Raw genomic sequence first — 26,347 nt, 5'->3', positions numbered from 1 at the left:
GTATTTAAGCTGGCTATGTAAGTCGTTAGCTATGACGCGGAGCTATGTAACTCCGGGGCATGGAGGCTCGGTGTACTGTAGGCTGCATTCAGGAAGCTAAACAGCTCCGGACTAGTCCATTCGTGGGCATTTGTCGCGCCGAGAACAGCTACGCTGGCGGGCGTCTGGGGAGCAGACCTTAGTGTGCACCACTGAAGCTGTGCCAGATGAGAGATGGACAGCGCTAGGACAGGGCCCGAGCTCAACAGAACGGATGGCATTTTACCGGCGCCGGACGATCATGGGCAGGATGGAAGTCGACACGGGAAGATGGTGCTGTTGTAACCGTCGTGTCCGGACGGTGGAGATAACTAAGCAGCGTGCACGCTCTGGTGGATCTCGGGCGTCGGGAGGTGCTGCGAGTGCATGCGTCATCTCCAAGCGCAATCGGCAAGGCTCTAGCGCGGGGCTTTTTCTCGCGGGGCGATGCAGGCGGTGCAGCGACGGGCGTGATTGGCAGCTGTCGCCATCCATCCCAACTTTTTCCGTGCTGGGAGTCACCACTGGTGTCCTGCACACAGCCGTACGCATACTCGTGTACCTTCAACAATAAATCGTGGTGACCTGAAGCCACTCACTGCGATCTCGCAAAGCTCACCATGGCGCCCGCGTTTCTCGCTGCAATTGACCCCGCCACATTCGCGCAGTCGCAGTCGCAGTCGCAGTCGCAGTCCCAGTCCCAGTCGCAGCTGGGCCTTAGCCCGCAGGCGCTGTCGTTCGTCGGCCATGTCTTCGCGCAGGTCGCAGACAGCACCGTCGACCAGACCCTCGCTCACCTGCAGCAGTCGGTCGGCCGCCTCGCCAGCTACCTCGGCGTCGCCGACGTTTCCTCGGCCGATGACGTCGTATCGCTCCTCGACGCCGGCGCTGCAAAGGTCTTCGTCACGCGGACCCAATTGGACGCATTGAAGGCCAAGAGCATCGACCAGGACCGGCTGGTGCTCTGCCTGCCGGGCAACAGCCGCGACGAGATCATCAACGCCATTGCCGGTACCCAAGTCGACATCTATGCCCACCAGATCGAGGACGTCGCCCTGCTCGAGGCATGGCTCAACGAGTACGGCACCGACAGGCCCGACGTCTTTGTATCCTTCGCGACGCCAGAGCTCGACAGCGTCCAGCGCATCGCAAAGCTCTCGGCCATCCCCATCGTCCCCGCCGCCGCCCTCACCGTCGACGGCCAAAAGGAGCCTTCGTCGATCAGCGTCGCCAAGCTCGTCATGGCCAATGCGACCAGCGACCGACCGGACGGCCTGTTCACAACCCTCGTCACTGACGAGCGGGGCACGGCGCTGGGACTGGTATACAGCAGCGAGGAGAGCGTGGCAGAGAGCCTGAGGACCGGTCGCGGCGTGTACCAGAGCCGCAAGCGCGGTCTGTGGTACAAGGGTGAGAGCAGCGGAGATATTCAAGAGCTCGTTTCGCTGGCACTGGACTGCGACAACGACTGTCTGCGGTTCGTCGTCCGCCAGAAGGGACGCGGCTTCTGCCACTTGGCCACGCCGACCTGCTTCGGCCAGTACAGCGGGCTGTCCAAGCTGCAGAAGACGCTCCAGGACCGCAAAGATTCTGCCCCCGAAGGCTCGTACACTGCACGGCTGTTCAACGACTCGCAACTGCTCAGGGCCAAGATCTTGGAGGAGGCTGCCGAGCTCTGCGATGCCACAACGAAGGAGCACATCGCCTTTGAGGCCGCCGACCTCTTCTACTTTGCCCTGACCAAGTGCGTCGCTGCCGGTGTATCGCTGGAGGATGTCGAGCGCAACTTGGACGCAAAGAGCATAAAGGTGAAGAGGCGGCAGGGAGACGCCAAACCCGCATTTGCTGCGCAGGCGGCAGCCGCGACCAATGGTACAAATGGCACAAGCGGCACGAAGCCTACCGAGGAGAAGTTTAAGGAGGCTGCCTCAGTGCCGAAGAGCAAGGACGACTCGGCTGGCATCAAGAACGGACGCATCGCTATGAGGAGATACATCGCCGCCGACGAGACATCCGAGACAATTGCTTCTGTGCTGCAGCGACCTTCGCAACGATCGACTGACAAGATCCTTGAGATCTGCCGGCCCATCATCGAGAACGTCAAGACAAACGGTGACAGGGCGCTGCTCGAGTACACTCACAAGTTCGAAAAGGCAACTTCCTTGACATCGACCATTTTGAAGGCACCCTTCCCTCAGGAACTTATGCAACTAGCACCGGAGACCGCCAAGGCTATTGACGTTTCTTTTGAGAACATCCGCAAGTTCCATGCCGCTCAGAAGGAGGACAAGCCCCTGACGGTCGAAACAATGCCAGGCGTCGTATGCTCGCGATTTGCCCGACCGATCGAGAGGGTTGGTCTCTATGTTCCTGGTGGTACCGCTGTTTTGCCTTCCACCGCTCTGATGCTGGGTGTGCCCGCTATGGTAGCAGGATGTAAGACATTGGTCATTGCCACACCACCGCGTTCGAACGGCAAGGTGACCCCGGAGGTTGTCTACGCCGCGCACAAGGTCGGCGCATCAGCCATTGTTCTTGCAGGTGGCGCACAGGCTGTCGCAGCGATGGCTTACGGCACAGAGAGCGTACCCAAGGTCGACAAGATCCTTGGCCCTGGTAACCAGTTCGTCACTGCAGCGAAGATGTTCGTTTCTAACGACACCAACGCTGGAGTCAGCATTGACATGCCTGCTGGCCCCAGTGAACTCCTGGTGGTTGCGGACAAGACGGCTGACCCAGCCTTTGTTGCTTCGGATCTGCTGAGTCAGGCTGAGCACGGTGTCGATTCTCAGGTCATCTTGATCGCAGTCGGACTGAGCGAGACTCAATTGAGCGCGATCGAGGATGAACTTCACAAGCAGGCCGTTGCTCTCCCACGTGTTGACATCGTCCGTGGAGCCATCGAACACTCTATCACGCTGGCTGTCGATGACATTCAGGAGGCTATGAGACTGAGTAACGAGTACGCACCAGAGCACCTGATTCTCCAGGTTGAGGACGCGGAGAAGGTTGTGGACCTAGTCGAGAACGCCGGCAGTGTGTTCGTTGGCCACTGGACACCAGAGTCTGTCGGTGACTACAGCGCCGGTGTCAACCACTCCCTTCGTAAGTGGAGCCCTTAGCGAAGGATTCGCTCAAATACTAACATGAATGCAGCCACCTACGGATACGCAAAGCAGTACTCCGGAGTCAACCTAGGCTCCTACATCAAGCACATCACCAGCGCGAACCTCACAAGGCAAGGTCTTGAAAACGTCGGCGCTGCAGTCATGGAGCTTGCACGCGTAGAAGAGCTCGAGGCTCACCGTCGCGCCGTGAGCTTGCGCCTGGGCGTAGCTTGAGTGAATATGCAATGAGCAACACTAGTTCCGGTTCAACGTTTTAGACGCGCATTATGCATCCAGATGGCGAAGTTCCTGGACTGATTGGTGGAGTTTCAGGTGTTTATGCTTTAGACATGTGGGGATGACAAGAAACAGCAGCAATCTAGAGACCCGGAGTTGTGCATGGATACGGCACGATGTAGATACACTTTAACCCGTATTAGACCCGGCGGCTCTGCTGGGCCGAGGCTCCAGATGAATCAACTTTCTGTCCACCAACACCACCATCGCTACTGCAGCTCAATAACAGTCTTACTACTACTCCTTGACACCGGAGAACGGCTTGCGCATCTTCTGGAATTATTGCGGTCTTGGCATGCAGTCGCAGCTAGCATGTCTTGGGCGAGTGAAAAGAGGCATAAAATGAGGTTGTCAATGATCTTCAGGATCTCGTTTCAAACTTCATGAAACGGATCCTCCCAGCACGATCGGCCCACAGGACCAGCACACGCACATTTCGTCTTTCATATAATAGACTGCTATCCATTTGAATTCATTCGTCATTCGGTCGCACCCCTTCACCATCTGCCTTTGCTCTATCTTCTTGGAAGCGTGCTTCCTGACATTCATTTATTCGCCTCTACACTCTTTTGACAAGACCTAACTTCTATACATTGTCCTGCCGAACCCGAAAATAAAATGCACTTCCGTGGTTCATCCCTTTACTTCACGGTCGTCGGCCTGACCTCCACGACCGCTGTCCTCGCTGCCGTCCAGCCCTACGGACAGTGCGGTGGTCAGACCTACTCTGGCGAGACAGCTTGCACTGATGGCTGGGGCTGCAAGCAGTGGAACGACTACTACTCGCAGTGTATCGAAGGTGCGAGTGACTCGACACCTTCCAGCGTACCTTCCGCCGCGCCTGTTCCCAGCAACAACGCAACTTCCACTCCTGCGGCTCCTGTCCAGACTAGCCCTGCTACGTCAGCTGCTTCGGTACCGATTGCTATTCCCACCACCTTAGCGACCAAGATCATATCCTCCTCCAGCCTAGCAGTCATCCCCGAGGATGTCTCTACATCAGTCGTAGTGATTTCCACCAGCGCTGCCGCCCCGAGCGCCACTCCCAGCGCGGGCGCTGGCAACAGCACTAGCAGCTTTGCCAATGGTGAGGACTGCTCCCTTGATGCAGTCTTCAAGGCCAAGGGCAAGAAGTACTTCGGAACAGCAACAGACAAGGGCCGTCTGACCGCAGGCGACAACGCTGCCATCATCAAGGCAGACTTTGGCCAGGTCACACCCGAGAACAGGTACGCATCCCGTCTAAAACATCTCCTCCAAATTGAACACCTTCGCTAATACCTACCAGCATGAAGTGGGACGCCACCGAGAATGTCGAGGGCACATTCACACTCGACGGTGCCGACTACCTTGTCGACTGGGCCACCACCAACGACAAGTTGATCCGCGGCCACACCACTGTGTGGCACAGCCAATTGCCCACATGGGTCTCCTCGATCACCGACAAGACGAAGCTTGAGGATGTGATGAAAGCTCACATCAACAAGCTCATCGGCGGCTACAAGGGCAAGGTCTACGCATGGGTACGTCTTCACCTCGTCCTTCCACTCATGAAACACTTACTGACGTAACTTCAGGACGTCGTTAACGAGGTCTTCGGCGAAGACGGCACATTCCGCTCCTCCGTATTCTACAACGTTCTCGGTGAAGGTTTCATAAAGACAGCCTTTGAGACCGCCCGTGCCGCTGATCCCGCCGCCAAACTGTACATCAACGACTACAACCTCGACTCCGCGTCCTACACAAAGACTAAGGCTATGGTTTCCAAGGTGCAGGAGTGGGTCGCTGCCGGTGTACCCATTGACGGCATTGGTTCGCAGGCTCACCTGGCCAACAACTGGCCGATCGCCGACTTCCCAGGTGCGCTTAAGGCGCTGTGTGCTGTCGTCGAGGAGTGTGCGATTACCGAGTTGGATATCAAGGGTGCTAGCGCGAGCGATTACGAGACCGCTGTTGGTGCTTGTGCGGATGTCAAGAACTGCGTCGGCGTCACAGTCTGGGGTGTTCGTGACCCGGACTCGTGGAGGCCTACTAGCACTCCCCTCCTATTTGACGATGCGTACATGGCAAAGGAGGCTTACAACGGGCTGTGCAAGGCTCTCGCTTAAGGGCGAGCGATTGGAATTGAGGACTTTTTCTATTTTGGCTGTACATATATTGGGGCGACTTTGGTGCGTGAGATGACCTGAACAAGGAGATCCATAGATAGTATCCGTCAATATAGAACGATTGACTTCTACCTTTCGGATGACACAAGTCGGACAAGTGGCTCTGGCCATGAAGATTCCAGGAAGCACGACATCGCTCCCTGCAGGCTCATCACTTCCGCGCTGGAGACAGCAGTGCACCGTCTGGCAGCTCTCGCGCAAGACCACATGATGACGGCGGATCTGGCTCTGAAGCTTTTCAGCAGCACATTTACGGTTACACTAGCAGCAGTCTCGTCTGTTGTGTCTTGTAAGGGTAGTGCTTCTCGGTCTTCTTCGTGATCAATGTGGCTGATTAACACTCAATATTGCAGATTCACAATCCATCACATCACTTGGAGCATACTTATATGGACAGGCTGCCGATGAGGGGTATACGAATTCAATTTGTTTCAGTTCAGTTCCGTTCATTCCGTCGTCACAACCTAGGACTTGTACACGTGGATGACGTGCGGGTTGCAGTACGCAAGCAGTCCCGTCTTGCCCCACTCGCCGCCAATGCCACTCTCCTTGTGACCGCCAAAGGTAGCCTGGGGCGTAGGCTTCTCGTACGAGTTGACGAAGACGGAGCCCGCCTCGAGCCTGCGCGCAATCTGGCTCGCCTTCTCGACGTCCTTGCCCCACACGCAGGCACCCAGGCCGGTGTTTGTGTCATTGGCGCGGGCGATGACTTCCTCGAGGTCGGACCACGGCTGGGTGGGCACGATGGGGCCGAATGGCTCTTCCTGAATGATGCGCGAGTCGTTGGGCGGGTTGTCGATGATGGTCGGCTGGACGAAGTAGCCCTTTCCTGTCTGGACGTCTGGCGCGCCGACGGCGAACGTGTAGCCGTTTGACTTTGAGTCCTCGAAGAAGCCCTTGACACGGTCGTACTGCATCTTGTTCTGCACGGGGCCGAGCAGGTTGTCGCCGTCGTCGGGGTTGCCGACCTTGACGTTCTTGGTGAAGGCGACCATCTCCGCGACGAACTCCTTGTAGATGGACTCATGGATGTAGATGCGCTTTGTGGCGACGCACACCTGGCCCGAGTTCTGGAAGGCGCCCATGGCGACCTCGGGGGCGATCTTCTTGATGTCGACGTCGGGGAGGATGATGGAGGCGTCGTTTCCGCCGAGCTCGAGAGTGACGCGCTTGAGCGTCTTTGAGGATGTCTCCATGACCTTCTTTCCTGTGGCGGTGGAGCCGGTGAAGGAGATCTTTGCAATGTCGGGGTGCTTGCACATCTCTGCGCCGAGCTCGTTGTTACCACCAACAACCTGGATGACACCGGGAGGGAAGATCTGCTGAGCCAGCTCGGCGAACTTCAGTGCGGTGTAGGGCGTGAACGGCGAGGGCTTGACGATGATGGTGTTTCCGGTCATGATGGCGGGGGCGACCTTGCCGACTGACAGGATCAGAGGGAAATTCCACGGGCAGATAGCTGCGCATACACCGAGGGGTGAGTATTCTGTGTAGACTGTCTTCTCGTCGTCCTCGAAGCTCTCGGAGGGTATGTCGAGCGTAGTGTGGTAGCCGATGAAGCCGGCGACGCCGCCAACCTCCGTGGCAGCGAACTTTCTCTGTGCTGTTGTCAGTTCAATTCAGAGCTAATCCGAAGCGGGAGACTTACAGGCTTGCCAGACTCCTTGCAGAGCAGAGTGACGAACTCGTCCTCGTGCTGCTGGAATAGGCCGATCAGCTGGCCGAGCATCTCCTTGCGCTTCTCGACTGGTGTCGCCTTCCATGAAGGGAACGCCTTCTTTGCGGCGGCGACAGCATCGTTCAGGTCCTGCGTGGACGCGATGGGGACGTCCCAAAGTTCAAGGCCCGTGGAAGGGTTGATACCGTGGTGGATCTGGTCAGAGCCACGCTTCTCGCCATTGACGATGTTGTAGAACTTCTCGAAATCGAGAGTAGAGATCTTTCCGGGAGACATGTTTATGTTGTTTGAGGTGATGTAGGTGGGATTGATTTCTGGCTGCGGGCTGGGCTACGCTTAATACTTGAAAGCAAGCACGCCCTGCAGTTCGCCACTGGCCTTGGATTACTAGATCGCCTCCCTTACCCTCGGCAGTGCCATTTCATGGCTGACGGAGCTGCCTCTTGGCCTTGTCTCAGCCAGCATCTACAGTACCCCACCTTGCCCCGCAGTAGTTAGTACTAAAGCGTGGCCGAGTGCGATGCCGGGACCCACTCGTAGCCCACGGCGCGGTGGAGCTAGGCCGCCTGCTTACAAGGCCGATGATAGTAATCATAGTAAACCGCCTTGATGACCATTGCAGATCGGGTTCTGTGGTGCTTAGTGCTGGCGTAGTCGACTTGCTGATGCTGATATATGCTGACGAGAGCAGCCGAATGGCAATCCGATTTCTGAGTACCCTAGCCACCGCGCAGCAGGTGCAGCAACACAGAACGGAATGCTGATCCTGGCAGGTGTACCCTGCAGGTTATGAACATGGAACGACCCGCCTGTGTGCGTTGCTGTTGTCCCAAAGTGTCTTTACTAGTATCAATCGAGTTGAGCCTCGGTCTAGGCAGCTTGTCTGGACGAATTTTTGACCGTCTTCGTGGGGCCGCGCAAGTATAAAATAGGCGCAGGTGGGTCGACGGATATCTGGCGTGTATGGTTTCAGTCGGACTGAAGAAGTCCACGGACGTCTTGGGGTTGTGAGGTGTGAACCTGGGAGATTGACAGTGCAACGTGTTACCGGTAGGTACCTAGCGCGCGCAGCTTTTCCGCTCGAACTGCAATAGGATCTGTCGACCACCTGAGATCTTCTCAAACATTATCGCACTCGTCCAGGACCGGGGAGATGTGCAACAGTCGCACAAATAGCTTGCGCTGATGCTGATAGAGTTACATAACAGGTAGCATTGGAACAGACGTCTTGCTAAGCTTCTGCCAGGCTGGGTCGTCAGCGCCGCCACATGCATCTTACATCCATCACGAGGCGCGCTTATCTGGAATAAGGCGACCTGCATCTCAAAGGATCAGCCTTGTTTGAGCCTCAACGTCGCACAGTCTACTTCGTAAAGCCTCGCTGGTGGCCTTGACGTAGCAGGTATGTATGCGAGACACGCATGGCGACTACTCCAATGCCAGAACCTCGACGAAACCGACAGATTCTCCACTCTGTTCAGAGGCGACAAGATCGTCCCACCTGAGTAAGTCAACAAGTCCAGAGGCTCAGTCACAACAGCAGGACGTGGGCAGATCTTCAGACCGCGAGGAAATGTGTTCCCCAGGAGGTATTCGCTCTGCTCTTCAGTCTGCGTGTTGGGTTTTACAGAGAAAGTTCTTTTTTATACGCAGGTTCTGCCATTTTGAACTAGGGGCAGTACGACAGATCTGTCGCTCAAGCATTCAATGCAGAGCCTAACGTAATGATCCTCGACTTATATTTGAAAGTGGTCCTGTGAGAGAGCATTACATGTATGTTCTACACAAGGGTCACCATTGCTATCATTGTAGTGCTCTTTTCTTTCCGCGCTGCTAACTCTTGTCATGTTGTCATTTTGCTTGCTCTCGCGTTGTTGCGACGCCTTTTTCAACCTTCCCCGCTCCTCTCCATCTCCATGCCTTGGTCTTCACTTGGCTTTGATTGACGAGCCTGCTTTTTGCCCTGCTTCTCTGAGATTCTGAATTGCATGTCTTTGTTCGAGCTGTCCGTGGTCTCGCTTCCCGGATCCAGACGTCGTCTACAGCAGGCCTCAGATGGTTCCCACAGACGCACGCAGGCCAGCATTACAGTTTGCTAACATGGCGGCGATTCCCTCTCTCGATGGCACCTCCTGCCTCATAAGGCTCGCGGCCGTTGTCTAACACCTCCAGCATTCGCCAACGCAACACCCCTGAACCTCGTCGCCGAGCATGACTTACCCGCTACCAGACTGTTCTCGGGCTCGACTGAGGTCTTCCAATCTATAATATACGACTTTTGTCTCCGCTGAGCACGTTGCGCTGGACGAACGTGCGGGGCACTCGGATCTGGGGTTCTTGTCGTTCACCCCGGATATCGTCAGCGTTCTGGATGCGGATCGTTTGGACGCGCCCAGCGACTGGTCTGTCACCGCAGAGCGTTTATTCGAACACGAAGGCTTTTCTGACGGAGGTGGCGCAGTTCATATGCAGTTCATACGCAGTTCATATGCAGTTCATACGCAGTTCATATGCAGTCCAGGTGCAGTTCAGGTGCAGTTCATATGCAGTTCAGGTGCAGTTCATATGCAGTTCAGGATGCGGTCACTAGGTTCGCAGAGACCTCCGGACCAGTGCAGTGATCAGTGCCAGGGAGCAGGTGGTTGGCACCTCTGTGCAGCGACTACAAGCAGGCACGTCGCCAGTCGAATCGATCTACTCAGCTGGCTGTAGTAGCGATAGATTGGGCTACACAGACCTAAGGTCTGGATCCCCCGACCGAGCGTCTACCGGCTCGTGATTCCTCGCGGCACATAAAGACAACCAGAGACCACGCCGACCAGTCCCGGAAAACAGACCGACAATCTCTACCTAGATCTTGCCTCGCTGTTCAGAATGAAGCTCGCACTCCCCGTCGCGGCCCTAGCCTCCGCCCTCCCGCAGACAGCATCCACCCCCCCTCCGTCCTTCAAAATCACAAACGTCGTATCCGGCGGCACCGGCTGCCCCTCAGGCAGCATCAACGTAGAATGGACCGACGACGCGGTCCTCCCGATCCGTACGTGCGCTTCCCTACAAGACCGGTGCACTCGCACCGCAAACCACCACCGAGGCACGAGCTGAACGAGACAGATTTTGGACCGGACTTCATCGCCGCCGTGGGTCCCGGGGTAGCCACCGCAGACAGTCGCAAGTTCTGCCAGCTAAACTTGGCGCTGGCATACAGCGCGGGCTTCAGCTTTGCCGTGTACAGCGTGTCGTACACGGGGTTCGCCGACGTGGACGCGGGCGTCACTGGGACGGTGGGGAGTAACTGCTATTTCTCGGGGGAGACGGATCAGGTACGTTTGTCTGAAGCTATTCGTCGGCAGTGCAGTGCTGACGACGACAGACATGGACGTCCACAACCCTGACTGGGCCAGCGAGGCTCGACTTCGCAAAGCGCGATGCTGCCAATGTTGCGCTCTGGTCGCCGTGCAGCGGGGCCGCGCTGTTCAATGTCGATGCGAGTGTGGCGCTGACGCCGCTTGCTGGGTCGGCGAGCGGGGTGCTAGGGATCGCCGAGGAGAGCGGGAGGCTGAGCAACAGTCTGTATGTTGTGTGGAAGAAGTGCGAGCAGACGTAGGGCATGAGGGGATACGCCAGGGGTGGAGCGAGCGAGTCTGTCAGAGAGGGAACGGAGTGGTTGTGCTATGACTTTGATTACATGACTGTGATTGTGATTGTCAATGCTATGACTTTCATTACATGACTGTGATTGTGATTGTCAATGCTGATGCTGGTGCTGGTGCTGATGCTACGACGGCCGGTGCGCTGGATTCCAGGAACTCGTCGACCCAAAGTCGTCGCCCTCGGCGCTCATCCCATCATGCGTCCCCTCCCCATCATGCGTGCCCTCCCCATCATGCATCCCCTCCCCATCATGCGTCCCCTCCCCATCATGCGTCCCCTCATCGCCCGACTCGCTCCCGCCACAGCCCGACTCGCTCACGCCCTCGCCGTCTTCATCTCCGCCCAAAGAGCCACCGCCCAGCGTCTCGGCGTAGGGCGGCGGCGCCAGCTCCTCGCCGCCCTCGACCCACACGCTCTCCAACTCGCGCTCGATTTCCGACCTGCGCGCCTTCCACTGCTCGACGCTCGCGAGGCGGTCGCGCAGCTCGGCGAGCTCCTTTTCGACCGACGACTTCTCCGTCGCGGAGCCGATGCGCGTAAACTCCCATTCTTCGCTGGACTCGCCGAGGCCCAGGGTGAGGAGGTGCGTGTGGTAGCGTTTGAGGGAGGCGCGGGTGGATACTGTTATTAGTGCTGGGTTGTTGGGTTAGGATGTGTTGGGATGGGTTGGGTTGGGTTGGGATATGATGGGTTGGGATGGGATGGGATGGGATGGGATGGGTTGGGTTGGGATATGATGGGTTGGGTTGGGTTGGGATGGAGTGGGATGGGATGGGTTGGGTTGGAGGGGAGATGGAGGGGGGATGGAGGGGGGATGGAGGGGAAAATAGAGGGGAGATGGAGGGGAAAATAGAGGGCAGACGGAGGGGAAATGGAGGGAGACTCACTGATTCCCTTTGCCTTGCAGCGCTCGTACAGCAGTCCCTCGACGTCGGATGAGACGGCCGAGGTGCCCTCATCGATGAAGGCGTAGCGTGGCTCGTGGTAGAGCAGGCGCGCGATGCCGATGCGCTGCTTCTCGCCGCCGCTGAAGACGTCTTTCCACACCTTCTTCGTGTCCCAGCCGCCCTCGCGGTCCGACATGTAGCCCAGCTTGGCCTCGTCGAGGACGGCTTGCAGCTCCGCGTCGCGGCGGCCGGCGTCCTTCATGTCGACGGCCGTGTGCGGGTAGATGACCTGGTCGCGCAGCGTGCCGGTGGACAGGTACGGGCGCTGCGGCAGGAACATGATGCCGTCCGTGCCGACGGAGCGCGGCCGCGAGACCAAGCCGCGGTACACAGGCCACAGGCCGGCTGCGATGCGTGCGACGGCGCTCTTGCCGACGCCGTTGGGGCCCGTGATGAGCAGGTGCTCGCCGGCGTGCACGATAAAGGACAGGCTCTCGAGCAGCTCGTCGCCGCCGCGCGGATGCAGCGAGGGGGCCACGACGGGGACGTGTTCGAGGCGCAGGCCGTCGAAGCCGCGGTGCACGGTGCCCTGGATGTCGGCGACCGAGTAGAGCTCTGGCCGAGTGCCTGGGGGCGCCGAGTACGCGTCGGCGTGGACGCGGTGCAGAGTGCTGATCAGCGTGTACACGCGCGACGTGTAGCCCGCGAGCTCGGACAGGTCCTTGATGCTGTACATCATCCGCCCGCCGGCGTCGGCGAGCGAGAGCATGAGGCGCTTGTTTGTGATGAAGTCTTTCATGCGGTTGCGCTCGCGGCCCTGTCTCTCGCCCGCGAGGCCGGGGAGCGCGGCCCTAGCGTCCAGACCGCCCCACGCGGGGAGGAAGACGGGCAGGGAGGTGATGAGGTAGCCAAACGCAGACCAGGAGTACTTGAGCACAAAGTCCTCGAGCATGTTGTAGCGGATCTTGAGGCTGTAGATGCCTTCCATCCAGTGCTTGAGGTCCTTGAAGCCGCGCTCGAGAAAGTGCTTCTCCATCTGGTCGCCGCCGTAGAAGGCGACTTCTTCGGCGTTGGCAATCAGGCGGGCGTGCAGGGCGCGGAAGTCGCCTTCGCGGCGGCCCTCGACGGCCTTGAGCTTGCCAAACGGCGGCGAGAGCCGCCGCAGGACCGTGGCCGTCACGAGGTAGTTGCTCAGCAGCGCCGTCAGGGCAATGGGCCCCAGCGAGCGGAACAGCTGGTAGTTGAAGACACACAGGTCGACGGCAGGCTTGCCCAGCGACGAGTACAGCGACGCGGCGGCCGTGCAGAACAGCGTCAGGTCCTGCGTGATGAACTGGTCGGCGCCCTGCCCGACCCCGCCGTCCAGGTTGGCGAGGCGGTAGTAGTTCAGGCGGTCGTTGAGGTACAGGTCGTGGATGTAGCGCGTGAGGCGGGTGCGGAAGGCGATGGCGACCTTTGCCTGCAGGAACTTGATCATGGCGTTGGTGTACGACGACAGCGTGCCGACGCCCAGCCACTTTCCAATGCCCCAGAGGAAGGCGGTGCCGTTGCCGGCGACCAGGTCGCGCACAATGTCGCCGTCGAGGCGGGCGACGAGCAGCGACAGGTACGTGCGCAGCATCAGGAACACGCCGTGGCCGAGCAGCAGGCCCGTTTCCTTGCTGTTCCAGCGCGGGACCATGATGCTCAGCAGGCTGAGGAACTGGTGCAGGAACGCCAGGTTGAGCCCCGGCTTCGCGTGCGGCGGCGGCGCCTGCGGGCTGCTCGCGTCGGGCGTCGCGTCGGACATCCTCGCGGCGCGCGGCGGCTGCAGGAAGAGGCGGCGGTGGGCATCGAACGTGGTCGGCTTGGTCGGGTGGATGACGACCTTGGACGTTGCGTCGCGGTACGGCACGAAGACGGTCCTGCTGCCGTCCTTGTTCTTCAGCCCCGAGTTGCGTCGCAGCAGCCGCCTGCCCGTCTCCTTTTCCGCGCGGCGGCCCGCGTACCAGCGGCGACAGCCCTGGCCGGCGCCGACGATGGCGAGCAGCAGCGCGAGCGTCGACAGCAGCTTGGTGAGCTTCGAGGCGCCGCCCACGCGCGAGCGGACGGTGCGGGCATAGCGGTCGTAGAGGGCGAGTAGCCGATCATGCGGCGCTCGCAGCGTCGATTGAGCGGCCATCATGGGCCATGTGCGTCGTGCCGGCGACGAGCTCAGATCATGGTGTACGGACTGGGAGCGCCGTGGGCGCACTGGGCGGTGGTCCTGACCTCTGACATGTGCGAGGCGCCGGGCTGCAGCCGAGGCCCGGAGAAGACATTGTGGGGCTGACACGGAAGCTGGGGATTGTGGGGCTGGCACGCCAGACACTGCACAGTACAGATGTAGCCAGACACTGCACAGAACAGATGTAGCCAGACACTGCACAGAACAGATGTAGCCAGACACTGCACAGTATAGATACAGCCAGACACTGCACAGTGTAGATGTAGCCAGACACTGCACAGTACAGATGTAGCCAGACACTGCACAGAACAGATACAACCAGACACTGCACAGAACAGATATAGCCAGATGTTACGATCCCCTTATAACCAGCCGATTGCTGACGGGTGTCAGCATAGCCCAGAGGGTTAGCGCTGTAATAACAAGGACCTGCCCAGTACTGCACAGTTACGGCGTGGTTCATTACCAGGTCACGTGACGGGCTCACCCCTTGGCAGTCGAGCCAGGTGGACCCCACGTGACAGCTCACGCAGCTCACGGTGAGCTCGGCAAGCTCTGGCTCACGCAGCTCACGTCGAGCTCAGTGAGCCATCACGATCTCTATAGTATATAGCAAGTAGGAACACAACCCTTATGGTTCGTGTTCAACCTCGTCAATCAAGTTTGTCTTTGGAATCTCAACCCGACCTTTGAGCTAGATAGTCTACGCTATACTACTCATCGTTACCCCAAGCAGTCGTCAGGTGTTTCACCCAGCCAGCTTACCTTACTGATCCAGAGACCGTGCTCATCCCCGAGAACCAACAGAATCTGTGCTTACGAGCTTTGCTTAAAGTACGACTTCAACACCAGACACTGCACAGAACAGATGTAGCTAGACACTGCACAGAACAGATATAATCAGACACTGCACAGTATAGATATAACCAGACACTGCACAGCACAGATATAACCAGACACTGCACAGTATAGATATAACCAGACACTGCACAGTATAGATATAACCAGACACTGCACAGTATAGATACAACCAGACACTGCACAGCACAGATACAACCAGACACTGCACAGTACATGCACAACAAGACACTGCATTCTTTAGACGTCCCCGACCTCCCGCAGCGTCCTGTGCAGCTCGCTCCGCAGCCACGCGCCCAGCACATCGTACAGAAACTCCGCCTGCTCGCCCTGCCCATCGCCGCGCCAGTTCGCCAGCGCCTCGACAAGCTGCCCGCACTTCTTCAGCTCCTTGAGCACCACCTGCCGCCTCAGCCGCTCCTGCTCTGCCGCGTCGAACTCGTACAGTCCGAACTTCAGCGGCTGCATCTGCACGCTGAACCTCGAGTGCTCCGGCCCCGGCGTGAGGAGAGGCGAGGAACAGACCGAGGAACAGACCGAGGACCAGGTCGCGCTGCTGACCGATGGCGCGGAGCCCTGGGGTGCTGCGCCGGGGTCCACGCCCGCTGCCATCTGGTACCAGCTCAGGATCTTCCCTGTGATGCTTGCGTAGAGCATGGATAGATGAGGGTCGGAGGAGCACTGGCAGCTGAGCAGCTGCAGCACGCTCTGCACCGCTAGCCTCGTCGTCGACAGGACCGAGTCCAGGCTCTTGATCTCGACATTGGGCCATGGCTGTGAGCGGTCGGGACCCGTGATGTGCAGGCTCTCGAGGGTCGATTGCGCAAGTGCCGAGCAGCAGTGCGAGCTTGGCATTGCAACGCTCACGCTCAACCGCCTGTCCGACTGATCGAATGCCGTGCTCTTGGGGCTCGGCTCAGACGACGTAGACGAGCCATCTAGCGAGATCCCAAGGCCACCGTCCTGGAATGTGCAGTCGAAAGGGTTGATCGACTCGCCGCCAATGTAGTCCTTGAGTTCCTGGATATTTGGTAGGTCGAGCTGCACCGACTGCTTCTTTGCAAAGGGGTCACGGAAGCAAAGCGCAGGCTCAAGCGACTGCATCGTGTCCATGTGGAAATCCGTCGTCGGCAGGAGGTAGTCATCCATGAACGGGAACCCCAGAGACATGCAAGTGTCCATGTACAGGGGCTCAGGAGTCAGCGTCACATCGAATGGCTCCGGCGTCACATCGAATGGCTCCGGCGTCATCTCAAACTCGAATTCTGGCGTGCTTTGCAGACTGCGTGGTGTCGACGACCAGCTCGAGTTCCACGCAGAGACATCACCGAGGTCAGGCAGCGGCAGGGCAATAGGCTCAGGTCTTACCCTGAACTTGCCAAACTCGCTGCCGTCTGGTGATGGGCGCTGCTTTGATCCCTTGATAAAGGGCGTGCCGTCTGGGTTCCTCTTGCGTGTGCGCCCGGGCTTGCCGTGCTTCCTCGAGACGCCGTAGATGCACTGCGAGCCATTCGCAGAGCACCGCTGGCAGATGGGATGGGTCTTGCTGCACTTCACCTTTGAGGCCGCACAGGCATCGCACGAAGCTCGGAGCTTGGGTCGCCGCTCTCGATTTGCTTTCGAGGGCTTGGGCGCTGAAGTGGGTGACGACAGGATCAGGGTCGAAGTCGGCGTCTCGAACCTTGCGGGCGATAATTGCCAGCGCCGAGGTGTCTGAGGCGTGGAAGATGTCGTAGCCATTGTGTTGGAAGTACTGCTGTCGAAGATCTGCTCCGTACTGCTGTCGAAGATCTGCTCCGTACTGCTGTCTGATCTCCAACACCGAGGGCGGTACCTTATGTATTAGTGTCGATCCACGCCGTACTCACTATACACCACAAGCACAGCACACCAAATGCACCAGCGCTCTACACCCGCATGTCTCAGCCACCTCAGTCTCGCCCAAACGCTGATTCCCGTGTATTCTTGCCCAAAACGGGCTGTTCAGAAGTAGAGGTACCCACACCGGGAGTATGCTGGTTGAATTTGATCCCCGTCGCCCCAGGTTCTCGCCTTGAACTGTGTTCTGCTGCGAAACGCATGCAGGAGACATGCAGGCTTCGTCCTGTGTAAGATTTTCGACCCAATGGGAGTAGTTGCGAGTGTTGGGCGTCAGCCTCGATTGGCTAAATCTGGCGACCACAATTCATGCCCCTGGCAGTTCGAGCATCCCGTCAGCAGTCTCGGCAGTCACAGGTGATATCCGTTGAGTAGGTAGTGGTGAAATTCAAGTGAGGACGGTGAGAAACCCAAGGTCGAGCATGTCCATTGCCCTATCCAAACCACGCCCGTTCCTCGACTCTCCCACCTCGATCCTCCATCTCGCAAGACTCGCCAGCATCTTGCTACCATGGACAAGCATTGTTTTACCGCACTCGCATCACCCGCCTTGTGTTTCTATTCCTGACTCTGCATCCAATCCCCCATAGTCCCCGAACTGGGCCTAACCAGCGACCACAGCCCCGTCCCCACCCACACCCAATCCCATCACACCCAATCCCATCACACCCGCGCGCGGTTCCTGGATTCGCTCCAACGGCGTGGATGAGCGTGCACGACTGTCGCACCTTCCAGGCTGCACGGTGCAAGCGCGACGAATCAGGCGTGCGGCGAATGTCGAGCTGAGGCTCTGCGGCCGTCGTGCAACCTGTCGCGCCCGTTGTGCAGGGCTGGGATGTCAGGGCCCGCGTCGCACGGCGTTTCATCGCGCCATACAGTTCTGACAGCCTCGAGTCTGTGTCTCAAGATTTTAGATGGAGCTGTCCATGTCAATGTTGGTGCTGTGCACCAGCGACTCAAAGGTAACCGGCAAGTCGATTGCATCCACGACCACGTCGGACCATCAAACACGCACAACCCCCCAATTCGCGTGTAGACCCTACGTGCGCTTAGTGGACCGAGTATCAAGGTACCATTCTGCCTGCGCACTCGCGCGAACGAGCAACATTCCCACACCAGCACAGTAACAACACCTGCACAGCCGCATCCCCATCCAGACACGATCCGCATCGAAGGCAAGCCGGCAAAGCACCAAGCGCCCGCAAGCGGGCAATTAAGCTGACAGCAGCCCGTCCCGCAACTGTGGGGGCTGCACGAAGCTGTCAGGCCGTCACCAAGTCTTCCTTAGTCGGGTGTGTTTTGCTGTGATTAGTATTGATTCTGGGATGCCTGAGCACAGCCTCATCCCCCGTCCAGCACCACGGACATGTCGTTCGCACGCGATGAGCGGCAGCAGCCGGTTAATGTGCTCCTGCAAGCTGCCGTGCTATCCTGGGATACTCCTGCAGCGATCTCGGCTCTGCGCTTCCTAGAACGCAACTGCATCGTGCTCATCGGCACGCGCGGAAGCACGCGAGTTGGGAGAACAGCCACGTACCCCGTCGCAGTCGTCGAGGCGGGCAGAAAGAAGACGAAGGAGGGAAGTGCTGTTTCTAGATCGAGTACATGCAGCCACGCCTCAGCACAGCAATAGCATACATGCATCATCATCATCCACCGCACGACGATCCCCTCGCCCACACCACACCACCCAGCAAGCAAGCCAGCAGCCCACTCCGCCGTACTCTCAACATCCCAGCTCCAAGACAGCGCGCCTTGAAGCACTAGCTCCCAACCCACCACGCAACCAGACTCGAGTCGATCCCCCGTCTCGGCCCGGGGCCTCACGCCGCAGACCAGAGGTGAGCTTGCACCCATCGGCGCCGAATATGCCGCTCACGGGTGTGGCGACAAGACCTGAGCTCGCGTAGCTGCGCAGGCTGCTGCGTGTCTCGGACTTGCCTCTTGTCGGCGCATGCCGCGAGCAGACAGGGTGGTTGTGTGCAATGCCCGGACGGCACAGCTGCGTGTCTGCCATCCCGGCGCATCTGGACAGTACACGAGCCAAGGTTGCGCGCGCACTGCATCCGCGGTGTTTCAAGACTGCGCAACAGTCCGGCAGAAGCGGTCGGGGTGCTGCTTTGGAGTAGCTACTGCGTTTAGAAACCGAGGGCGAGCATGAGCAAACGTGTCGGTGGGTACGAGGTACGCGTCTGGATCGAGAGCGATTGCTTACGGGAGATGGACCCGAGAGGGAGATATCGAGGCAGCAATCGTTTCGCGTGAGTTGGCGACAGCGTGCCGATTGTAATTTGAATCATAACGTATTCACAGTCTCATTACTATGTGCGTATAAGCCTACATACAGTGTCCGGCACCCAAACGCCTTGCATAGCCTCCCAACAGAATCCCAGAAGACAGTGCGCCGACGTCCAAACCCAAAAGCATGGTATCAAAAGAAGGTAGAAGATATGTTGAACCAATGTGTACAGTGTTGCTGGCAGTGAGGCTACCGAAAGCCGGGGAACACCTTGTTGAGTGCTCGTTTCCACTTGGGCCTTGCACTCTCTTCTTGCTCGATGGAATCAACTTCTGGCGGTGCGTGCCTGCTGCCCAGCAGATCCAGTGCCCTTTGCCGTGCCCATTCCCTACGATTCTGTGTGGGTGTCGGCGGAGGTTCGCAGTCCTGAGAGTTCGTTGGTGCTGGTACTGGTACTGGTGCCGGAGGTGGCGCCAAAGGCACGCTCGATACTGGCTGCGGTGGTGGTGCTGCGGACTGTTGTGCAGTACCCATCTCGATGTCCGCTGGTGGGCTCTGCCGCCGTTCAGGCGCACTGAATATGCGTCTCCCCGCTATTGCTCGCCCTACCGATCCGAAAGCACCCCGAGCGCGATCGCTCACGGTAACGGATACTGACGGCGGTGCACCACCGTTTGCTGCTGACCAGGCGGACCGAGCGCTCATGCGAGCAATGTGCCGTTCACGGCGTACCATCATGTTTGTAATTCTCACTGGGCAGGCGCCCGCTGGTAGAACGCTCTGCTTGCACATTGGGCATAACGAGGAGTTGCGAAGCAGGAATGTGTCGATGCAATCGGGGTGGAAGATATGACGGCAGGGAAGTTCACGGACTTGGGTCTCGTTCGGCTCAAAGTCGTCTATACAGATGGGACACGTGGGCTGCGAGAATGTGGCGCCGTTGGTCGTAGAGGATGTTGGGGCCGAGAGACGTCGAACAAGAGGAGATGTCTTAGACCCCGTCTCTGCATCGACGCCAGGTGCAAGATTGGCTGCAGCGGCTGGTGCCTTGGGCGACTTTTCGCTCTCAGAAGGACCGGTGGTGTACGTCACGATAGGCATCTTGTCAAGTATTGCTTGGGAGACTGTAAGGCGTTTGACGCCGAGCGCCTCGAGATCGACCTCTCCGTTCAGCACACGCTGACGCAGTGCGTTTCGTCGTCGGCGCTGAATGATATGCATGCACAGTGAAGTGGTGCCGATCGCCGCGATCAGAATGGCAAGAACGATAACCAGGAAGACCCACAAACTCGGCAGAGTGCCGCTTGAGTCGGTGCTGACGGTGGCCCACAGCCGTACGTAGGATGTGCTGTCGAATATCTTGCTGAGATCGTCGCCGTTTGGCACAGTTGAGATGTTGCCAGAATACTGGTTCAGCTGGTCCATGATGTTGTTGCCGCTCATGGACGACAGAGCATAAGTGGGAAAGGTGTTGCCCTGCTGCCACGAGCCACCGTCCTGCAGATCCCATGCAGGGTTGTTCAAGACGGGCGGCTGCGCATTACTGTTTCCTGGCAAGTACGTGAGGAAGGCCTTGGTCGCTGACAGCGTCCTGGCCGCGGTGAAGTACTCGATGGTACATTGCGCCGAGTACCAGGGTGCGAATGCTATAAGCGCGTAGTTCCTATCTGAGGGCAGATTCGCAATCCGTGAGGCATTCGCGGGTACATATTGTGACTCGTTCCTCTTGCAGGCTTCGGTGAAGACATCAGGGACGTAGAGTATGCCGTACGGGTCGGAGCCAGAAGCGGCGCCCTTTGTCGACAGCGTCTGGATGTTCGTCACGCCACGGTACTGAAAGGAGATGGACTCGTTGAGGGTGTTGAACTGGTTGTTCACATAGTCGATCTTGGAAGGGTCGGGGAACTCGATGGTGAAGACGCCGATGCCACGGGCAGCTGTGTGTAACCGTCAGCCAGCGTCGGGTGCAGTGCGTGGGAGCGTGGCAAGGCGCAGCTGTGCTACGTACTCATGGTGGGTGGAATGCGCTATGCGCTGGGCGATTACTTCGAACACAGGAGTCGCTGCGATACGCTAGCCACTGCGCATGCTCGACAGAATCTCAGCAGCAATCAAGTACAAGAAGGAGGCGAAAGTCATGGGCATCATTGAAGAGCAGCAGTGCGAACAGGAGGGGCGTTGGGCCGTTGGCAGCGCATGCGGAAGCCCGGGTGGCTAGAGTGGCTGGATGCGACTGGGATAGGGACCTAATGAGGAGGTGCGGTCATAGTGAAAAGCTTAGATCGCGCATCAGCTGTGGCACAGGGAAGCGCAAGCATCCGGCCGGCCTGCAGACGCTGCGAGACTGTCACTCTGTCCCTCTGTCCCTCTGTCACTCTGGCCACATTCACGAATGCGACAGCGCATGCGGACGCTCGCAGTACAGGACTGGGCTGATCCGCAATGACGTGGGCGTTCTGTGCGTGTTTGCATCGCGCCTTCCGTCGCGGGCGGCCTCGAAGCTTGGCTGGCCATGGCAGGGCAGGCGCACGGGCTTCGCGGTCGCTGGGAAGGCGCGACGGGGGTTAACGTGCGTCGTGAACACCACCAACCTTGCACACCGAGCTCAGGATATTGTGGAACCCTCAGGATCAACGTCCTTGCGGTCGCGTTGTCCAGATAAAGCAAAAGGATAGTTGGCGGAAATTTGGACAGCTTGTCGCTGCACACGGCCAGCCCTCCAGTGCATGTGGTAGCAAGTCGCCAACGTACGCAGTCCGTCCTCGTGGACGCGACTCCCCCGCACCGCCCAAGCAGCCCGTAACGTCAGCCCGCTCGTCATGGCGCCCACCACGAGCAGCAAAGGCAAGGCGACGAAGCCGGGCGGCGGGAAGGCTTCTGCTGCACCGCGCAGCCGCAACACGACGCCGCTGTCCAATGCGGGCCCCTCAGTCGAGCCGCCGTCCGGGTCGACGGCGACCTACTTTGAGAAGCCACTGAGCAGCGCCCTGAAGCGATGCAGCACCACCATGGAAGACATTCTGGACACAGGCAGCAGCGGCGGCAGCAACGGCACCATCCCGTCGGGCAGCACGCTGCTCAAGATGCGCGACCAGGTCGACAAGACGGTGCTGAGGAGCATCGAGACGCGGTGCACGCAGGCCGAGGCGGCGTTGAGAACGCTGCACAGCCTGCGCAAGAACCGCGGCCCCCGCGAAAGGAAGGACGACAAGGACGAGGACCGGAAGCACAAGCTGAAGAAAGTCGGCAAGAAGCATGACGCGGACAGCAAGCACCCTCCTGCCGTGGGCGCACACGGACTTGCCCGGCAGGATGGCCTCGACGTCAAGGGTCAGTCTTTTGCTCTGCCCAGGGTGCCATTTGCCTGTAATATGCGCTTGGAGCATACATGTCTGACTTGCACTTGCAGGAGACTCCACCATGTCCTCTCCCGCATCACAGCCACCCGCTGCGGCCGCCGACGCCCCGCAAGACGCAGCGTCGCCCAGCGGGTCAGACGTCTCGCACCAGCCTGCGCCCGCGCCCGCGGTCCCGCAGTATCAGACGTTCGGCGAGGACCCCGTCAAGTTCGACGACCCGACCGTCTACCACATCCGCGACGTCACCCCGGGCATGACAGACGAAGAGAAGAAGGAAATCTTCTCCGTCGCCGTCTTCCCACCCTCGAATTTGCACGACAAGATCGCTGGCCTCCCACCAGACAAGGACTTCTCCAACGCCAAGCCTGCGACTCAGGTCAATGCTACCGTCTTCGCTAACTACGTCGAACCATACATACGGCCGCTGACGGAGGAGGATGTGGCGTTTTTGAAGGAGCGCGGCGACCGCATAGGCCCCTTCGTGCTCCCAAGACGGGGTCAGCGACACTACAAGGCCATCTGGGCCGAGGAGGACGGGGCCATGCACATTGACTCGAACGATAGTCGGCCCTCGACAAACGTTCCACGAGGCACAGAGGAAGAACTGACGGACGCTACTCTCGAGACGGAGCACGTCTCTGCGGGGCCACTCCTGTCTCGCCTGCTGGCTACCTTGCGGCCAGAAGGACGGGGAAACCAGAACAGCTCCGGCGAAACAAATGGAATCAACGGCGATGCCATGGACATTGACGAAGGCGCCGGCGCGCCTGCAGACACCACCAATACGAACTCTCTCCCCTCGGCAACACAGCTTCCCGATTTCATGGGCCGCGTCCCACAACAGAGCAGCGGGCATGCCGACTACGCCACGCTCGAAGAGCGCATGCTCATGGAACTGAAGCACTACGGATTCCTGTCAGAAGCCGATACCGAGCAACAATCCTACGACTCGCACTTTGATGACGAGGTCGCCCAGCGCCTGCGCTTCCTGCAAGAAGAGCTACGGAAACAGTCCATTGTCAACGGCGCACGCAAACAGCGCCTCCTCGAGCTAACAGAGGAACGCATCGCACAACAAGAGTACAACACCATCGCCGACGACCTAGACAACCAGCTCAACGCCGCATACCTCAAGCGAAACAGGAACATTGGAAAGGGCAAGAAGCAGAACAAACGCCCTGGTGGTGCTGGCGGCGGCTCACATGCGGTTGCAAACGCAGGCATTACGAGGCCTGGTGTTGGCGAGCCGATCAGAACGCTCATGGAGAGGAGAACCCAGTGGATCAACACCATCGGTCCTGTTGTGGAGTACGGCAAGACCGGGCTACCGAAAGACAGCATTTTCCCCGAGGATAAGATGAAGGAGCTTGAGAGTCGCGAGGTGGAGATTTGGAACACCGAGGCGGAGGAGTAGTCTTCCCGAGTCTTCGGCGTCAAGTCTTTGGAGTCAATTCCCAAGTTCCAGCGGAGGGTTTACAATGGTGTTAAGGCGCATCTCCGTTGAAGCATGGAACGGCGTTACGGGACGATATTATCATATACCTGGATAAGCTGCTTTGACGTCGCAAATAGGGCCGCAGCCTTGGTTCTTAAAGCTTGCATATTATGACATATGCTCCGATATCAACCATCACCATCGGTGTTATGATCAAGGGCAAATCAACCATCACCATCGGTGTTACGGCCAAGGGCAACCCTCCCAATGTCTTGTAGCAAACTTGTCAATTCTCAGAAGGTCTGGAGCCTTTGATGACGTCGTTCGATCCGACTTTGGACGTGACTACGGCCTGGAACATGGTTAGAGGAGGGCCGACAGGAGAGCGGGAGCGCGTGTGAATGGGAGATAGACGGGACAGTGCACCAAGTCGGCATCTTGTCATCCGCATATCCTTGTTGTCGGCGCATGTGATTATGGACTTGATGTGTCTTTTCTACGTGACTTGATGGATCTTTTACACCTGACGATGTTTACTCACATTTACAGGTATCATCATGGACAGTAAGCGTCCATGTCGTACAGTCCTCACAACCATGTCAATCAGGCAGCTCGACGCTTCGATTTCGAACTGATATTTATATTTTATTTTCGTAATCGTCCATCAAATGTGGAAATGCTCTAGGAATCTCTCGCAGTCATCACCCGCCAACTCCACTCATGCATCGCCCTAACACCTTCGTCGCCATGTCTAATCACCCAGACTCTGAATCTGGACCTTGATAGCACCCGTCTTCGGGTCGGCCGCCGTCTTGAAAGCATCGACAGCATCCTCTAGCGCAAATCTGTGTGTGACCAGATCGCGCAGCTGGATTATACCGCTCTCGACTAACCGAATGGCCTTGGGCCATGTGTTGCAGTAGCGGTACTGGAACTGGAGATCGACCTCGCGTGTAGACAGCCTCATGAAGGGGATCTTGATCTCGTTCTTTCCGACGCCGATAACGAAGACCTTGCCGCCGAACTTGACGGTCTGGATGGCGCCGGCGATCGAGGACTCGACGCCTGTGCACTCGAGAGAGTGAGAGGGCTCGACGCCGTTTGTGAGCTTGAGGATGGCGCTGCGGAAGTCGTCGACCGTGTGGCTGAATTCGACCTTGTGTGTGAGGGCGCGCGGGACGATCTTGCGGGCAAAGTCGAGACGGCCCTGGTCGATGTCTGTGATGACAAGGGGCGCGGCGCCTGCCGCCTGTGCGCAGAGAAGCGTAACGAGACCGATGGGACCGGCACCGCAGACGAGTACGGGGTCACCGAGCCTGACATTGGCGCGGTCGAAGCCAGCAAGGGCGACGGAGAGAGGCTCGAGCATGGCGCCGTCCTCGAAGGTCATGCTGTCGGGCATTTTGTGGCACCACATGGCGGGGTGCTTGAGGTAGCGGCGCAGCAGGCCTGTCACGGGAGGTGTGGAGAGGAACTCGACGGACTCGCAGCCATTGTAGCGCCCTGTCAGGCAGGGCTCGCACTTGTGGCATATGACGTTAGGCTCGATAGCGACGCGGTCGCCGACCTTGAGGTTTGTGACGGACTCGTGAACAGCCATCACTACGCCGGACGACTCGTGTCCGAGAACATGTGTGTCTTCAACGATCATAGGACCAATACATCCCTAATGTTGTCAGTTCCGAGGCCTCTTCACAGGGGCAAGCTCCCGAATCAAAGCCGAATCGCAGCGTTTCGCAAAAGAAGCCAGGCGGATGGAAAAGAAGGAACAGGACTCACTGCGTGCCAGAAGTGGATGTCACTTCCGCAAATACCAGTGCTCTTAACGTTCAAGAGGACCTCGCCAATTGCGAGATCTCCACCCCTCTGGACAACCTCGAGGCTAGGTTCTGCCTCAGCAACCCAAAGGTCGTGCTCTGGGTTCGTGTAAACACCAATGTTTGCCTTTGCAGGCGCAATTGTGGTTGTTGTGCTCATCTTGCTGCTCCGTGTCTCGATTTGAGGTGATTGGGAAGAGAAGATGATAAATTGAATGAGAAAGACTCTCGGAGGTTTACAGAAGAAGTATGATAGCCCGAAAGAAACGCATCCGGAAGGAACCGTCAGCTGCCCTTATTGCGGGGCACATCTATACGTGGAGCCCCGAGGCGCGTTGTACCCCACTGCCCCCAAACGTCACCCTGTGCCCCGCCAGGAGATTATGATGGGCCCAAAAACCCACGAATGGTAACCCGCCAACCCCGCGTAGTCGATCCGTCGTTCTCCGTCCCTTACCTACCGAGACGCGAGCCATGCTCTATCGGGAAGTCTACCCTTGTCTCTGATTGTCATGCGGCTGTTATGCAGCAAATCTCACGATGTTTGGCGTGGTGTTGAGGTGGGCCTTGGCCGTAGAGGATCGGTCTTTTCGCCGTGCGACCCGTCGAACCGCACAAAACAGCGTCGAGCGTTCTGGACCCTGCATGATGCTCGGAGCTGCAGCGAAAGCTTACAGTCCCGGAAGAGCAATGCTCGGGGCTCTCCCGATCATAACAATAGCGTCGGTGTAGGTCCGTACCAACGATAG

General features: G+C 58.3%; 12 protein-coding genes across 12 annotated transcripts; 4 read left to right on the top strand and 8 right to left on the bottom strand.

Annotated features, from left to right (window-relative positions):
* Positions 1 to 9: 9 nt before the first annotated feature.
* Positions 10 to 299, bottom strand: M421DRAFT_422882 (uncharacterized protein). The gene has a single exon (XM_033593304.1). The coding sequence runs from the start codon at positions 258 to 260 to the stop codon at positions 30 to 32; it is 231 nt and encodes a 76-aa protein (XP_033446458.1). The 5' UTR covers positions 261 to 299; the 3' UTR covers positions 10 to 29.
* Positions 300 to 638: 339 nt separating this feature from the next.
* M421DRAFT_67989 (histidine biosynthesis trifunctional protein) lies at positions 639 to 3,359 on the top strand (the record flags this gene model as incomplete). Its single annotated transcript, XM_033596464.1, has 2 exons — positions 639 to 3,123; positions 3,175 to 3,359. The coding sequence occupies 2 exons, from the start codon at positions 639 to 641 to the stop codon at positions 3,357 to 3,359; spliced, it is 2,670 nt and encodes an 889-aa protein (XP_033446457.1).
* A 681-nt stretch (positions 3,360 to 4,040) lies between these two features.
* Positions 4,041 to 5,530, top strand: M421DRAFT_102566 (glycoside hydrolase family 10 protein; the record flags this gene model as incomplete). The annotated part of the gene is made up of 3 exons (XM_033586793.1): positions 4,041 to 4,651; positions 4,711 to 4,945; positions 5,000 to 5,530. 3 exons carry the CDS (start codon positions 4,041 to 4,043, stop codon positions 5,528 to 5,530), a joined length of 1,377 nt encoding a protein of 458 aa, XP_033446456.1.
* A 524-nt stretch (positions 5,531 to 6,054) lies between these two features.
* M421DRAFT_102565 (aldehyde dehydrogenase) lies at positions 6,055 to 7,544 on the bottom strand (the record flags this gene model as incomplete). The annotated part of the gene is made up of 2 exons (XM_033586792.1): positions 6,055 to 7,188; positions 7,239 to 7,544. 2 exons carry the CDS (start codon positions 7,542 to 7,544, stop codon positions 6,055 to 6,057), a joined length of 1,440 nt encoding a protein of 479 aa, XP_033446455.1.
* Positions 7,545 to 10,036: 2,492 nt separating this feature from the next.
* On the top strand, positions 10,037 to 10,939 carry M421DRAFT_422877 (uncharacterized protein). The gene is made up of 3 exons (XM_033593303.1): positions 10,037 to 10,305; positions 10,380 to 10,588; positions 10,639 to 10,939. The coding sequence occupies exons 1-3, from the start codon at positions 10,143 to 10,145 to the stop codon at positions 10,870 to 10,872; spliced, it is 606 nt and encodes a 201-aa protein (XP_033446454.1). The 5' UTR covers positions 10,037 to 10,142; the 3' UTR covers positions 10,873 to 10,939.
* On the bottom strand, positions 10,922 to 14,046 carry M421DRAFT_422876 (uncharacterized protein). The gene is made up of 2 exons (XM_033593302.1): positions 11,807 to 14,046; positions 10,922 to 11,552 (listed from the first exon to the last, which is right to left on the bottom strand). Exons 1-2 carry the CDS (start codon positions 13,965 to 13,967, stop codon positions 11,044 to 11,046), a joined length of 2,670 nt encoding a protein of 889 aa, XP_033446453.1. The 5' UTR covers positions 13,968 to 14,046; the 3' UTR covers positions 10,922 to 11,043.
* A 1,024-nt stretch (positions 14,047 to 15,070) lies between these two features.
* Positions 15,071 to 17,012, bottom strand: M421DRAFT_422875 (uncharacterized protein). The gene has a single exon (XM_033593301.1). The coding sequence runs from the start codon at positions 16,608 to 16,610 to the stop codon at positions 15,111 to 15,113; it is 1,500 nt and encodes a 499-aa protein (XP_033446452.1). The 5' UTR covers positions 16,611 to 17,012; the 3' UTR covers positions 15,071 to 15,110.
* A 377-nt stretch (positions 17,013 to 17,389) lies between these two features.
* On the bottom strand, positions 17,390 to 18,004 carry M421DRAFT_219252 (uncharacterized protein). Its single transcript, XM_033588296.1, has one exon. It carries the CDS (start codon positions 17,916 to 17,918, stop codon positions 17,508 to 17,510), a length of 411 nt encoding a protein of 136 aa, XP_033446451.1. The 5' UTR covers positions 17,919 to 18,004; the 3' UTR covers positions 17,390 to 17,507.
* On the bottom strand, positions 18,005 to 18,895 carry M421DRAFT_219253 (uncharacterized protein). The gene has a single exon (XM_033588297.1). The coding sequence runs from the start codon at positions 18,603 to 18,605 to the stop codon at positions 18,090 to 18,092; it is 516 nt and encodes a 171-aa protein (XP_033446450.1). The 5' UTR covers positions 18,606 to 18,895; the 3' UTR covers positions 18,005 to 18,089.
* Positions 18,896 to 18,924: 29 nt separating this feature from the next.
* On the bottom strand, positions 18,925 to 21,194 carry M421DRAFT_422874 (uncharacterized protein). The gene is made up of 3 exons (XM_033593300.1): positions 20,996 to 21,194; positions 19,062 to 20,924; positions 18,925 to 19,009 (listed from the first exon to the last, which is right to left on the bottom strand). Exons 1-2 carry the CDS (start codon positions 20,997 to 20,999, stop codon positions 19,237 to 19,239), a joined length of 1,692 nt encoding a protein of 563 aa, XP_033446449.1. The 5' UTR covers positions 21,000 to 21,194; the 3' UTR covers positions 18,925 to 19,009; positions 19,062 to 19,236.
* A 612-nt stretch (positions 21,195 to 21,806) lies between these two features.
* M421DRAFT_68045 (uncharacterized protein) lies at positions 21,807 to 23,760 on the top strand (the record flags this gene model as incomplete). Its single annotated transcript, XM_033596472.1, has 2 exons — positions 21,807 to 22,317; positions 22,397 to 23,760. 2 exons carry the CDS (start codon positions 21,807 to 21,809, stop codon positions 23,758 to 23,760), a joined length of 1,875 nt encoding a protein of 624 aa, XP_033446448.1.
* A 772-nt stretch (positions 23,761 to 24,532) lies between these two features.
* On the bottom strand, positions 24,533 to 25,758 carry M421DRAFT_68119 (sorbitol dehydrogenase; the record flags this gene model as incomplete). The annotated part of the gene is made up of 2 exons (XM_033596484.1): positions 24,533 to 25,447; positions 25,561 to 25,758. The coding sequence occupies 2 exons, from the start codon at positions 25,756 to 25,758 to the stop codon at positions 24,533 to 24,535; spliced, it is 1,113 nt and encodes a 370-aa protein (XP_033446447.1).
* Positions 25,759 to 26,347: the final 589 nt, after the last annotated feature.

Source organism: Didymella exigua, assembly GCF_010094145.1.
Source record: "Didymella exigua CBS 183.55 unplaced genomic scaffold M421scaffold_23, whole genome shotgun sequence".
NCBI lineage: Eukaryota > Fungi > Ascomycota > Dothideomycetes > Pleosporales > Didymellaceae > Didymella > Didymella exigua.
The sequence above is the reverse complement of the archived record's forward strand: the minus strand, read 5'-3'. Positions and strand labels throughout refer to the sequence as shown.